General features: G+C 43.1%; 1 protein-coding gene across 1 annotated transcript in view; it reads left to right on the plus strand.

The window, feature by feature from the left end:
* Window positions 1–2,792: 2,792 nt before the first annotated feature.
* Window positions 2,793–15,696, plus strand: part of RNF125 (ring finger protein 125) — a 36,291-nt gene continuing 23,387 nt past the window's right edge. The window contains exon 1 of the mRNA XM_059894452.1: window positions 2,793–3,181. Within this exon, the coding sequence (XP_059750435.1) occupies window positions 3,018–3,181 (164 nt within the window). The 5' untranslated portion in view covers window positions 2,793–3,017. The remainder of the gene's footprint in view (window positions 3,182–15,696) is intronic.

The raw sequence follows: 15,696 nt of genomic DNA on the forward strand, positions 1-15,696 counted from the left end.
ATCTTTCCTTTCTGTTTTTGGAGATGGTTGTGTGTAGATGTGATTATTGGAGCATTTCCTGCCATCTTTCTGCCATGAGGAAGACACTACTGATACACTGGGGATGGCAAAGGGCTGAGACCTTAAGGACATCTTTAACTGCAGAGCCAACTCTGGAACTGCTTCGCTCTGGACTAATTTACATATTAGATAACAAATATCCTCATTGATTAAGGCGCGTTCAGTTGAATTTCTATTCCCTGCTGCTGAAGGTATTCTACTGATTATAGTTATGGAAGGAGTAAGGCCATGGAGAGCTTCATAGATCATGCTAAGGATTTGAAATGTAATCCTAAGGGTTATGGAGAGCCATTTAAGTCTTTTGAGCATGGAGTGACACAAGATAGGATATCTTTTCAAAAGGTCACTTTAGTTGCGATGTGAATAATAGATTGGACAGTGGCAGTTGTGGATGCAGGTGGAGAAGATAGGAACTATTGCAACAGGTCACACAAGAGAACACAGTGGTTTAAAGTAAGTGGTGGCTGGCCATGGGAATAGAGAAAAATGAAACAATTCAAGAACTGTTGAGAGATATATTGGAGGCAGAACTGTGATTGGGGTTGATTCAATGTGAGTGAAGAAGAGGGAGAAATCAAAGATGGCTCCCAGGTGTCTGGACTGAGCTACTAGGTAGATTATGATGCCATTTACTAAGAGAGGAATAAACAACTGGAGGTAGAACAGGTGGGAAGTCACAATAATGAGTTCATTGTTGGCGGTGTTGAGTTGAAGGTGCCTGAAGCAACCAGGTGATTATATCAAGCAAGCAGTTGGGCATTTGAGTGCCTAGAGGAAAGATAAAGAGTTTGGAATCTAGATGGTAACAGAATCTATGTGATTTTTGAGATTCTTAGGTAGGGAATGAGTGATCAGAAAGGAAAAGGTCCCAAGACAGAATCCTACGATCCCTAGCACTTAGCTTTTCCATGGAGCAGGGGAGTCCAGTGAAGGAGACTGAGAAAGAACAGCCAGAAAGAAAGAAGGAAAGCCAAAGCGTGTTTCTACAAGGAGGGAGCAGTCAACACTGACAAATGCAGTTGAGAGGTGAGCAAGAAAAGGACTAAAAGGAGTCTATTAGATTTATCCGCATAAAAGCCACCCACCAGTAACACTGATGACGAAGCAGTTTTTGGACAGATAAAGTGGTCAGTTCAGAACCCAGGTTAGATGGCATAAGGATGGAGTAATTAAGAAATGAAGACCTAAAAAGTAGAGAATCAGGTCAAGAAATTTGGCCTTAAAGAAGACATAGTGTAGGAGCTGAGGGAAATGTGGGATCAAGGGAAGGTTTTTGTTTATCTTTTACAGGTAGCAATAGCTATCTTTCCTTCACTCCTATATCCAATTCATGAGCAAGCCCATTTAGGTCTTTGTCTAAAATATATCACAAACCTGTCCATCTCTCACCTAATACCCAGATGACTCCCTGGTTCGGGCCATTATTATCCTCACTTGGATTCATTCAGTAGCCTCCTAACTGGTTTCTCTGCTTCCATTCTTATTTTGTTCCTGTCTTTTCCAAACCACACAGCAGTGGAAGTAAATCAAACATGGCACCTGGAATCAAACCCAAACTCTTGGTCTTGCCCTGTAAGACTGGGTATGATCAGGACCGTCTCCTACCTTATCTCATCGCATTTACACCCCTGGTCCCTCATGCTCCAGCTCCTCACCCTTGATTCTGGTTTTTGTTGTTGTTGTTGTTCTTGCCTCGCTCACTGTTCCCAGAGCTTCTTCCTAAATCTCTGAATGGCTGACTCCTTTTCATTATTCATGACTCTGCTCAAATGTCACCGCATCCAAGAAGTCCTCTCTGACCTTCTTACCCTCCCCGCCCCTATCCTCACTCCCTGTTTTATCTTCTTTTTGGCTCTTATCAGCTGAAATAAACTTGTTCATTTATTTATTTATTGATGATTACTTATAGCTTCTCATTAAAAGTAAAGTCTGGGGAAAACTGGGTGAAGTTTATAGGATTATTATGTATTATCGTTTGTGTGTATTGCATATGCATATTATGTATTACCATGGATATTTTTAAATAAAAAGAGCATGAATTTATATCTCAAAAAAAAAAAAAAAGTTTTTTAAGTAAGTTCTGCGAGAACTGGGATTTTGTTTGCTTGTTGGGGACTGTGTCCCCATCACCAGAAAGGAGTCTGGCATGCAGTGGGCTTTAAAGCCTTATTAAACGCGTGAATTAATAAATGCTATATTTGGTCATAAATATTCAAAAGAGGATGGAGAGGGGAATACAAACAACAGCAGGAGATTCTGAGGCGACGAATCTGGACGGGGTGGGTGTCGGGAGGGTCCTAGGATTTAGCACTAGAATCCCTGTCCTAGCGTTAGGATTCGAATCCCGGTCCCAGAACTCTTTCCACTACTGCATGCTACCTCTCCATTTATGCAGTGTTGATTACATGACGGAAGTGGTGATTAGCACTTTCTTAGGAGACGCTCGTAGATCATCTTTGTGGCCTATTATGATTACAACAGTGCAGGACCCATAGGACCAACACCTTACAAGTGGGTGTTCTCTGATTGCCTTCAAACAGGACCACGCCCGCACTTTCATTCACTTGCTACAGTGGTTCGGAAGGAGGAGGCGGGCGATTGCTTGGAAGGCTCACTGCCCGCCCGGGTCCTCTGCTCTGCAGTTGAGGTGTCAGGTTTCAAGCCTCCCAGGGCCACTGGACGTCGCGGCGTGCACGGTGCGGCGGCCGCCTCCGCCTCCAAGCCTAGACTTAGGCAGCGAGCGAAGGCTCACTTCAGACGCGCGGCCGCGCACTCGGCCTGCCGCAGACCGAGGCTGGGCCCCGCGGCGGAGGCTGCTTCGGGGCTGCGCTGGCTGCGCGCTCTGGGAGGCGGCGATCGCGGCTGGGCCGGGACTTCCTTCCTCCACCGCGGGACAACAAAACAAGCCGGCAGCAGGCACCGGGCTCTTGGCAACGGTTTGGGCCGGAGGCGCAGCGATGGGCTCCGTGCTGAGCAGCGATAGCGGAAAATCCGCGCCCGCCTCGGCCACCCCGCGGGCCCTGGAGCGCAGGGGGGACCCCGAGCTGCCCGTCACGTCCTTCGACTGCTCCGTCTGCCTCGAGGTGTTGCACCACCCCGTCCGGACCCGCTGTGGCCACGTGTAAGTGCCAGGGGAGCTGGGTTTGCCCGCCCACCCCCTGGGGAGGGCGATGTTAGCGGAGCCGTTGGGGATCTGGGGGTTCAGAAGCCGGCGCTTGAAGGAAACTGCTGCAGGGAGAGACCTGGACCCGTCGAGTGCGGACCACGGGGAAAGTGCCCAGTCGGAAGGTGACACAGGATTTCAGGAGGAGAAAACAGCAACAAGCGGGCCCTGCAGCCCCCGTAGAGCCGCCTCCTCCCGCAGCCAAAGTGCGGAGTCCCTGGGACGGGAATTCCGGGCGCGAGAGCCGCGGGGAGCAAGGGCTTGCCGGCTGAGGAGGGTGCGCTTGGCTGGAGAAGCAGCACCCGCCTGGGCCCAAGGCAGGGGCTCCCGCCGAGCGCAGTTCCCGCTCCACTCGGTTAATCGGGCGGTGCTTCCTTCTCCGCCCGGAACCCGGGTCGGTTTTGTTTTGCTGGCTCTGTGCACGTGTTCTAGAACGCCCGCGAGGCTGGTCTCTTAAGCAAAGAAGGATCTGTGCAAACTGTCTTTCCATCCCCACCTCCCTTTCCCAACACAGACACCCAAACCCCTCAAAGGTCAATCAAACGGGAACGTCCAAGTGACTTTCTGTAGTCGTTAGAGTTGAACAAGCCGCCAGGGCGGGGTCTGCGGCTTGAACGTTACCCCCCAAGCCCGTGAATGCAGCAGTTTAAAACACAGCCAACCGAGTGAAGGAGGTCGCAGACTACCTGCCTTAACGCACCGCCTCCCCACCGCGGTAGGAAGTAGAGATAAAAATAACTGTCTTAGAAACCACGTACACACCAACTAAAACTCGCTGTTAGCGCACAGCCGTGGTAGTTTCTAGGAAGAGTTTTAAAACAAAATCCCTTTATAAAATTGGCACGTCCTTAACGTGTGCCTGAGTAATTAGTAATAGGGGTTGGATCTATGAGTTTGTGTTCTATTTGCTTAAAAGCTTTCTTCCCGTGGATGCGTGGGTGTGTGACTGTGTGTGGGTGAGATGGGTGGGGGAGGGGATTTCATAGAGCATGAGTGGAAACCCACTTAATGCCTTCTCTGGACCGCCGACTAACTAGTTTGATGAAGCCCCGAGGCAGTAAGTGCTTTCTGGCTTACCAGGAAAAAAGAAGTATCATAAATCATGAATGCAAGTGCACAAACCGTCTTTAAAAGGACTTAGGTGGTCCTTGACACCTATAGCCTAGTATCTGAGAAGCAGTTTTCAACACCGAAAAGCCCAGCAGAGAGCCAGGGAGAAAAATCTGCAGCCCACACAATGTTTAAAGAAAGAGTGTCCCTGGGCCTTCTTTTGTGGCCATATTTTCAGGGCCTGTTGTTTCAGCTCTGTACTTTAAACTCAAGGCTAATTTACCTCCTGTCTGATTACTGACGTTTCCCAGCTGTCCAGATGTAGCTCATTGACATAATTCCCCAAGGCCAAGATGGAAGTCAAGATGTTATTGCGTTATATGAAATACCTTGATTAGTTCAGAGCAGTAATAACCTCAGGATACCTACCTTTAAATTTAGTCTGTATTAGCATTAAAACTTTTAGGTTGCACCGAAGACACACAGTGGGCCTCAAGTCTTGGAAGATTTTCTTTTGTAGAACTGAACTGGGCAGTTTTGCTATTGGAGATTGTTATCTTATTGTTTTCCCTGGTTTGGATTTTGAATGCTATAACTTAGTGTGTGCAGTGTTTTGCTTCTGCTAAAGAGTAATATAAATTTGCAAAATGTTGAATCCTTTGTTTAATCTTTTTCTTTGTTAGAGTGAATAGGAAACCAGCAACTGGAAAAATAGTCATGAAGTAGCACAATAAGGGCTGGACAAATTGCCTTCCCTCACTTTACTGTTCTTTGTTTTGACAAATCTATGTCCATTGTTCTGGCCAGGGGCAGAATTTCCATATTCCTACTTTTGGCTAATTTACTTGGGCCTCTTCCACTTTGTAAATGTTAACTAGAGTCCCTTCTGCTCTGGGGATGGTGAGCCTTCCTAACACTGTTTGTACTTCCTAAATGAATTACTCTCTTCCATTGAATTTAATTTGGAAAATGAGGAAGTGCAAATGAAACCTCTACATTATCCCATACTTAAGCTAATTTCCAAACTTGCTGAACTGGGTTGTTTATGCTAATTTCTGTTTATAAACTAGTTTCAAGTCAAGCAAGTATAATATGGCAACAATACCTTGAATGAATATGTATATATGTATTGTGATGCAGTAAAACAGTGAGAGCTTCATAGCCACTAACCAGCTGTGTAATCACCACTTTGGTTAATCTTTTTGAATCTCAGCTTCTTCATTTGTAAAATAAGGTGAGTAATGGAATTTTTGAGTATTTAAAGTGTAAAAGTAGCCCATAATTTAGGCTCAAAACGTTTCTTTTTTTGTTGTTGTTTAACTTTTATTGGAGTATAGTTGATTTACAATGTTGTGTTAGTTTCAGGTGTCAAAACATAGTTTCTATTTCCATCAAAGTCATTCCGTAAAGCAAGCAAAAACCCATGAACAGGTTTTATTTCTTTTTTAAAAATAATTAGTTAATTGATTTACTTTTGGCTGTGCTGGGTCTTCGTTGCTGTGCGCGGGCTTTCCCTAGTTGCGGCGAGCGGGGGCTACAATTTGTTGTGGTGCGCGGGCTTCTCATTCTGTTCTGGTCATTGCGGAGCACAAGCTCTAGGCGCTCGGAGTTAGGCAGTTGTGGCTCTCGGGCTCTAGAGCGCAGGCTCAGTAGTTGTGGCGCACGGGCTTAGTTGCTCCGCGGCATGTGGGATCTTCCTGGACCAGGGCTCGAACCCGTGTCCCTTGCGGTGGCAGATGGATTCTTAACCACTGTGCCACCAGGGAAGCCTCCAGGTTTTATTTCTTATCTCTGTGTTTCTTTTGGAATAAAACTGGGCCACAAAAGATAAGTCTGTGACATTTCCAAGATGTCCCAGATAGCCTTACTTTTAGCTTAGTTCTTTTTTCATTTGGTGGACTTTAATTTAAGAAGTTCTGTTTTAATGTCTGTCATTTCAAACTGACGTTATTCATATCTCCGTATCAGTTGTAAAAGTAGGTTTGGGGGAAAAGACTTCCTACCTCTGCCTTTTTTCTATTATCAGTGAGCTGGGGAAAGAGGGAGTAGATGAGTTGAAACTGCATAAGGGAAAGGAAAACGGAATGTGATTTACATTTAAAAGAAATATTCAAGAAATTTGGTATGGTAGATACCGAGGGAGACAAAGGTCGAAGACAGAGATATAGGGGGACAGAGTTTAGCTCAGGAGGAAGTTAATGAACTCACAATTAGGCCTGCTGAATGTACAGTAGTCTGATAGGGAGACATCTAAATGGAAATGTCCCAAAGGCACTGGGAAAGTGGGTTTAGGGACAGAGCTCAAGGCTGGAGCTAAGGGAGTTACCAAAAAGGGTCAAGAGGTTGAGAATGGGCCTAAGAGAGCTAAATACAAACCAGAGCAGACAATACAGTACAAAGAGCCACATCGTCATAGACCTGAGTTGGGTTGAGTTGCTCCAAGTCACAGAATTTGCCTAATTTTTTTAAATGAAACTGTTGAGGATAGTTCTGAAGTGCTTTCTGGTAAATGGATTAAAACGTTCCATTTGTGGTCAAGTATGATCATCAAATTCATGGTTCTCTAAGTAGAGTCTGAAGGTTTCCTGATGTGTTTTAAACTGACCCAGAAATAGACATCAGTGCTTTCATTCTTTTTTTTTTTAATTTTAGTTTATTTTATTTTATATTAAAATTTTTATTGAGGTAAAATTGACATATAACTTTATATTAGTTTCAGGTGTATGGCGTAATGATTAAATTTTTGTAAATATTGCAAAATGATCTCCACCAGAAGTCTAGTTAACATCTGTCAGAATACATGGTTATAAAATTTTTTCTTGTGATGATAACTTAAGATCTACTCTCTTTTTTTCCTAATTAATTAATTTATTTATTTATTTTTGGCTGCATTGGGTCTTTGTTGCTGCACACGGGCCTTCTGTAGTTGGGGTGAGCGGGGGCTACTCCTTGTTGCAGTGCACAGGCTTCTCATTGCAGTGGCTTCTCTTGTTGCAGAGCACGGGCTCTAGGCACACGAGCTTCAGTAGTTGTGGCACACGGGCTCAGTAGTTGTGCTGCATGGGCTTAGTTGCTCTGCGGCATGTGGGATCTTCCCAGACCAGGGATAGAACCGGTGTCCCTTGCATTGACAGGTGGATTCTTAACCACTGCGCCACCAGCGAAGTCCCAAGATCTACTCTCTTAGCATCTTTCAAATAAGCAATACAGTATTATTAACTATAGTCACCATGCTGTATATTACATCCCATGACTTACTTATTTTATAACTCAAAGTTTGTACCTTTTGACTCCCTTTACCCTTTTCACTTCCAAAGCTCACAGTGCTTTCATTCTTACAGGAGATACGCAATCCCAAAGACTTCTTTTTAACCTAAGATTAAAGCTACTTATCCTATTATTTATTATAGATATTTATACATATTTTCTATCAGTGAGGATTCTCCAGAGAAACAACCAATAGGTTATATATAAATATATGGAGAGAGAGAGAAAGAGAGATTGATTTTAAGGAATTGATTTACATTATTGAGGATAATCGCTCTACTTCAAGTCAACTGATTATAGATGTTAACCACATCTACAACATACCTTCACAGCAACATTTGCTTAAGTGTTGAATTAAACTGAGTACTATAGGCTGGCTAAGTTGATACATAAGACTAACCATCACATCTTTTCAACAGGCTTTTAAGGGTTATTAAAATCTGGTGATCAAAACCAAAAATTAGAACATTATCAGGCTTTACTAGAAGACACTTCAGAATTCTCTTAAGATGTCTGACTATCGGGCAGCCGTGCACACACCTACATGTTGCTCAAGCAGACAGTAGGAATCCACAGTTTTCTTAAAATTAAAGTCATTGTTTATTTAGCTTCATCATTATCATTTTAGTTTGCTGTGGGTTGTTTGGTTAGACCTACTGTTGCATGGGGTGCATTCGTTTTTTGATTCAGCCAACATGGCCTGCTCTGTGCTGAGCACACAGACACAAAGGCTTATCCTTTTGGAGTTTGCATTCTTATGAGGAAGATGGACAATAAACAAGATACAGGTGTTAAGTATGTAGTTTGTTATATAGTGCTAAGGATTAAAAAAATAAGACAAAGAAGTGAGATAGGAAGTATGTGGGAGTTGCAATATTAGGATATTTAGAGCAGTGCATCTTAAATTATCTGTTGTAAAGAACCTCTGAAGTGTTTTGTTTTAATTTCCAGCCCATCATAGACCAATAATTTTATAAAATAAAAAATGTATTGTGGAAAAATGAAATTTAAAAATACCAAAGATAGGGAGTTCCCTGGCAGTCCAGTGGTTAGGGCTTGGTGCTTTCAGTGCTGTGGCCCGGGTTCCATCCCTGGTTGGGGAACTAAGATCCCACAAGCCATGAAGTACGGCCAATAAAAAAAAAAAAAGATATATAAAATACAAGCCGTCATTTGAAAAATTGTTATTAGATTCAACAGCATAATATTACTCTGTCAGATTCCTATACAATTTTCTAAATATTACTTCTCTCAATTTCTATTCTTAATTAAACATGGACTCTTAATAAACAGGGCCTTATTTTGTACAGTGTTGGTCCAGAGGAAAGCAGGAGGTGAGGAAGCTAGTTTGACTGGTGTGGGGACATTTATAAGAAGTTTGCCTTTTCCTCTGAGTGAGGATTTTGAGCAGATTCATGGTTTGAGCTGATTTAAAAGCATCTCTCGGGCTGCTGAGAATAGTCTGTAGAGGGAGGAGCAAGCTGAAGAGATTGAGTTCAGAGGCCGCCGTAGTAATCCAGGTGGGAGAGGACGGGGCCAGCATGGGGACCGTGGGGGTGATGAGAATAGTAGGGCTATAGAGATGTCTTTGAAGGTGCTGGTAACACGATGGATTTGATGCGGAGTGTGGAAGAAAGTGAAGAATCAAGGATGGCTGCAAAGTGCTTGGCCTGAGCGAAGGCTGGAGCCGCTCTAACTGAGATGGGAGAGACTAAGAGGAGGGGATGAAGATCACGGTTAAGTCAAGAGTTCAGTTACTGACAAGCCAAGTTTGAGACAACCGAGTGGAGCTGTTGAGTGGACAATTGGATATGTGAGCTTGGTGTTCAGAGGAGGAGCTGGGCTGTAGATAGTAAACTTGGGAATCATAAACATATACTCGATATAAATCCATGGGACTGGATGAGCTCATCAAGGAGTTAAGTATAGTTAGAAAAGAATAGAGGTCCAAGGACTGAGCAGCGGTGCCCACCGATATTTAGAAGCTGGGACATGGGAACTTCCCCAGTGGCGCAGTGGTTGACTCCGCACTCCCAATGCAGGGGGCCCGGGTTCGATCCTTGGTCAGGGAACTAGATCCCACATGCAGGCCGCAGCTAAGAGTTCGCAGGCCGCAACTCTTAAGGAGCCCGCCTGCCACAACTAAGACGGTGCAACCAAATAAATAAATAAATAAATAAATTATTTTAAAAAGAAGAAGAAGAAGAAGCTAGGACATGGAAGCCAGAAAAGCAGCAGCCAAAGGAGAGGAAGGAAACCCCCAGGTGTCCTGGAGGCTGAGTGAGTGCAAGAAGTATTTTCCAGGGAAGAGGGACCCGCTGAATCCAGTGCTGCTTTAAAGGTCGAGTACATGATAGAGATGGGGGAGTAGAGAAAGCCCTTTCGTGAAGTTTAGAGGCAAAGGGGAGAGAGAAATTGGGCAATAGCTGGAAAAAGAAGTGGGATCAAGAGAATTTTCTTTTAAAAGAAGAATGGAATATTTTGTATGCTGATGGAAATGAACCAATAGTGAGGGAAATTTTGATGCACAGGAGAGAAGAGAATTGCAGAGCTAGGATTTACAGTGGGGGGCTTGGCCTTAGGCAGGAGAATGGACAGTTCATCCATTTAAGAGGATGTAGAATATTAAATGGGCACAGATGCTAGTAGTTGAATTGAAGTAGTGGGAGTTCGTGGAAGGTTCCCATCTGATTGCAACTTATGTTGACATAATATTTGACCTGTGATTTGATTTTTTTTTGAAGTATAGTTGCTGTACAATATTATATGTTACAGGTGTACAATATAGTAATTCATAATTTTTAAAGGTTATACTCCATTTAGTTATAAAATATTGGCTATATTCCCCGTTTTGTACAATATATCCTTGTAGCTTATTTTATACCTAATAGTTTGTACCTCTTAATCCCCTACCTCTAAAGTGCCCCTCCCCCTTCCCTCTCCCCACTGATAACCACTAGTTTGTTCTCTGTGAGTCTGCTTTTTTTTTGTTATATTCTCTAGTTTGTTGTATTTTTTAGATTCCACATGTGATATCATACAGTATCTGTCTTTTTCTGTCTGACTTATTTCACTTAGCATAATGCTCTCCAAGTCCATCCATGTTGCTGCAAATGGCAAAATTTCATTCCTTTTCTGTGGCTCAGTAGTAGTCCATTCGTTTTCTTCATCCATTCATCTGTTGATGGACACTTAGGTTGCTTCCATATCTTAGCTATTGTAAATAATGCTGTTATGAATGTTGGGGTGCATGTATCTTTTCAAGTTAGTGTTTTCGTTTTTTTCAGATATATACCCAGGAGTGGAATTGCTGGGTCATAGGGTAGATCTATTTTTAGTTTTTTGAGAAAGTTTCATACCGTTTTCTTACAGTGGCTGCACCAATCTACATTCTCACCAACAGTGTACGAGGGTTCCCTTTTCTCCACATCCTCTCCAACATTTGTTATTTGTGTTCTTTTTGATGATAGCCATTCTGACAGGTGTGAGGTGATATTGTGGTTTTGATTTGCATTTCCCTGATGATTAGCAATCTTGAGCATCCTTTCATGTGCCTGTTGACCTGTGATTTGATTTTAAGATGAAATCATCCAGGCCCCTGATGCTAAAACAAATGTATATAGAATGCTTCCTCCTTCTAATGTACTTGGGTAAGCATCACTTAAAATAGGATGATTGGAGTCTTTTGTACCATCAAGACCCAAAACTCTTGAGAGCCGTTGCTCTAATAAAGGAATGCTACTTTCCGCATTGCCACTCCTTTTAAAGGTCTGGCGCTTAGTAGGTGTTAAGTATTTTGAATTAATGAATGACTCTGAGACAAAATTTGGGGGACTTCCCTGGTGGTCCAGTGGTTAAGAATCCACCTTCCAATGCACGGGACGCAGTTTGATCCCTGGTCGGGGAACTAAGATCCCACGTGCGTGCTGCAACTACTGAGCCTGCGCACTGCAACTACAGAGGCCACGTGCTCTGGAGCCCGGGTGCCACTACTGGAGGGAAGCCCAAGTGCTGCAACCAAGAGCCTGTGCACTGCAATGAATGATTCGTGCCGCAACTAAGACCCGATGCAGCCAAAAATAAATTAATTAATTAATTTAAAAATAATAATAATAAGACAAAATTTGGGGCTTCCCTGGTGGCGCAGTGGTTAAGAATCCGCCTGCCAATGCAGGGGACATGGACGGGTTCGAGCCCTGGTCTGGGAAGATCCCACATGCCGTGCAGCAACTAAGCCCGTGCACCACAACTACTGAGCCCGCATACCACAACTACTGAAGCCCGCGTGCCTAGAGCCCGTGCTCCGCAACAAGAGAAGCCACTGCAATGAGAAACCCGCGCACCAAAACAAAGAGCAGCCCCTGCTCGCCACAGCTAGAGGAAGCCCACGTGCAGCAACGAAGACTCAACGCAGCCAAAAATAAATAAAAAATAAATTTATTTTTTTAAAAAAAGACAAAATTTGGATACTTTGGTGAGCACAACTTTGGACAACCATTTCATAGTGCCAGCCAGCTGGTGCTATGGAGTTTGAGTCATAGAGAGGAGTCCCATGATAGTTTTTGAACTCCCTTTCTTTTATAGGGTTACTCATCTGTGCCTGTATTACCGAGAATTTTAGAAAGATGTAATAAGCTGGCCTGAAATTTGCCTCATCTGGTGGTTGAACTGCTCTGTGTTACTTAGCAACATTAGTGTTGTCGTAGGCACATTAAATATTAGTGATCTATTAAATTACATATTCTCCAACAAACAGAACCTAAATAATGTAGCAGACTGAGTTTTTACACCGGGATTCTCTTTAGCACCTGACTACTGGTCCTAGGACCAGCAGCATTGCAGAATCTCAGCCCCCAACTCAAATCTGCTGAATCGCAATCTGCATTTTCACAAGATGCCCATGTGATTTATATGCATTTTAAGATTTGAGAAGTACAGCCTCAGATAACCCTATTTAATTGACATAAGATACTGCAAGTTGAATCAACACGTAAAGGAGTGTAGAGATATGCAGAGTCAATTTTTGGAGGTTGAATGAGTCCCAGGATGGACTTTGAGCGTAACCTAATTGAATACATAAACACCTCCAAGGAAATCTTGAGGGACAGTGGCTGAAGGCCTGTGCTCTAAGAATAGCTGCGCTTGGGACTGTCCAGGCTGATCGATCCATCATTGGATCACTGAAGAGGGAGACTGGTTGTGTGTGTGTGTGTGTGTGTGTGTGTGTGTGTGTATTGTCCTATATTGGAGTATTTTAGCCCGAGACTCTCATCCTCCCTTTGAATAACAATTGCAACTCCCCTTATTCTATTTATATGTTCCAGCTCCCCAAGGGAGCCCAAGATTTTCATTCAGCTTCATATTGGCCTACCCATCGTGAGGCAGCCCAGTGTCGAGAACATAACGAAAATGTTAGACCAACCACATGTTGCCAAGGGCTTCTTCCAGAACCACATTTAGGGACCACCTCTGGCTACTTATTTTGCCTGTCTAGCCCTAGGCCCCATGGAGTCCCTAATACAGCCCTTTCCTCTTTAATTCTCCTATACTTAGGGTGCAGTTTTCCCCCTTAAGATTGCGTGCATAACTTTACCCAGTGTCCTCAGCAACCCTTTCCCCATTTTCCTCCAATACCTTGCCACCCTTTCCTTATATGAGTTTTATTGCTAATCACTTAATTAGAGAAACAGAAAGGGGTTAATAAAATAAACAATGGGGGTGGGATAATTAAGTTCCCAGCTGGCTTTAAAGTCCTTAGAGTCATTATCTGGTTCCTGATTGATGTCATCAGGAGCTGCAGACTCAGCAGGGGGGAGGCAAGGGGTGTGAGTGAGCGAAGAGGATGGGTGTCTACAGGAAGGGGCACCGAGCCATGTGGCCACGTGGGAAATGAGTCCAGAGTTGCAGGAGACTTAGCTTTTCAAGAGAAGCCAGAAATTTGAACTTGTGTGTGAAATCTGATTTTAAAGCTATGACAACTTGTGCTTCCACTGCCAGGGGCACGGGTTCTATCCCTGGTCAGTGAACTAAGATCCCACATGCCACAAGGCACGGCCAAAAAAAAAAAAAAAAAGGCAATGACAACTCATTCAGAATGTTTGAAAACATTAAATCGGTCTTTAAAAAAAATGCAGTTGACTTCTATCTTTCCCCTACATTTTCCTAATTCTGATCATGTCTGTTGTGATTCGTCATTCTCAGTCGCCTTATGGAGGGAGAGAGGGGGATAGACAAATAGGAATTTCTTATCTCTGGGGTTTGTGTTCATTTTTACCCCTTGGGTTCTTCCAGAAGGACACAACACTTATTTATTAATGGGAACATTGGGCCCTGCCCAGAAAATTCCCCTTTGGCCCATTGCTCATAACTGATTTAGTTATTTCAATCTACTGACCATTTACTGAGTAGCTACTCTGTACCTGGGGCTGTGTGGGAGGGACTCCTACAGGATTCTGAATGGTTCTGTGCTGTGTGTATTTCTGTGATTCTCATGCAGTGTTGTTGTTACTGACCTGTTGTCACTGGGGCATTTTTTGTTTAGTTGGGTTGCGTTTTTCAGCTTTCTTGAGGTGATACAGTACATAATTGTATACAATCCTATAACCACCACGACAAACAAGATCTAGAACAGTTAGTTGCATTACCCTAAGAAGTTCCCTCGAATCCTTTACAATCAATCCACTCCCCAAACTCCTGGGCCCCAGGCAACCCCATCAGCTTTCTGTCACTGAGCTTTGGAGTCATACAGTAAATAGTCTTGTATTTGACTTCTTTCACTTAGCATAATGGGGCATATATTTGTTGTCATTTGGTATATTGTAAGCCCTTTTGCCTCTGCTTCCCAAATCAATACTAAATCTGTCTGTCCACTTACACTGTCTACTGCTACTTTGCTGGGCTAAGCCACCATCCTCTTTTGAACCAACCCTTACAATGGAATTAACACGGGCTCTGAGCCGTGACTCTCGTACCTCTGTAATCCATTCTTCACACAGGAACCAGTGATCTATGTAATGTAAATCAAGTCGTATCACTCTCCCACTTAAAACCCTCCAGTGCCTTCCCATCACGCTTAGCTCTGGCTTTATGGTTGGTCTCCTACCTACCTTACTGTCCCACATATTGCCAATTACCCTCCCCTGGGCCCCCTGCATTTCAACCACGCTGGCTTTCTGTACCTCAGCAAAATGGTCCCTGTTTTCAGCTGGGAAAACCATTCCCAGATCTTCCCAAGACTGATGCCTTCAAATGTCATCTCAGGGACCACCTATCTCACTGCTCCCTCTGCCCCACCCACTCAATTTTTGTTGTCAACTGTTTTATTCTTCTCAGAGCATTTATCGTTTGCCAGTCTTTTTGTTTACCTGCTCATTTCCTCTCTCCTCCTTCTAGAACTCTTGAGAGCAGGGACCTCGGGCACTGCCATGGTTTCATCTCTGGCATGTCAAACATTGGCAATCATAAGCTATTAGTGAAAATTTCATTAGTGAATGCATGCTTGTATGGTTGGGTCTGGGGAGACTTGTGCATGTTTTATAAATCTTCATTATAACCATGCAATAACTGTTCTTGCTAAAAGCCACATGAATTCATTTTTTTAAAGTTTTGTTTTCTCTCCCTTCAGCCTTTTATTATCTTTCAAATTGTTCTGTGCTCTTTAAACTTATTTAAATAATCATAAATGCAAAGTAATCTTTTCCTCACACTGAATTTGGATGCTCTCAAAAATATCTTTTTTAAAAATGTTTTTCTCTTCAAATCACATTCTGTTAAATATTTCAGGTCTCTCATCCTCCAAGCATTTCCCTTCCCTGTTTTCCAACTAAATTTTTCTGAAAAGTAAAAAAAATTTAAGTCATAGTAAGGTGGTTAATTTTCCCTAACATTTTATTATGAAAAATGTCAAACATACAGCTAAGTTGAAAGAATTGTACAGTGAACAACCATATATCCATACCTATTTCTACAATTGTTAATTTTGCCGTATTTGCTTTTACCTCTCACTTTATCACATACCTATCCATCCATCAATCCATCTTATTTTTTTGATGCATTTTAGAGTAGGTTACAAACATCAGCATACTCTACCCCTTCTCATATCAGCATGCATAATATTAACCAGAGTTCACAATTTGTTTATGGGATTTTTTAAAGGT

The sequence above is a fragment of the Balaenoptera ricei genome, chromosome 14 (assembly GCF_028023285.1).
Source record: "Balaenoptera ricei isolate mBalRic1 chromosome 14, mBalRic1.hap2, whole genome shotgun sequence".
NCBI classification, from domain to species: domain Eukaryota; kingdom Metazoa; phylum Chordata; class Mammalia; order Artiodactyla; family Balaenopteridae; genus Balaenoptera; species Balaenoptera ricei.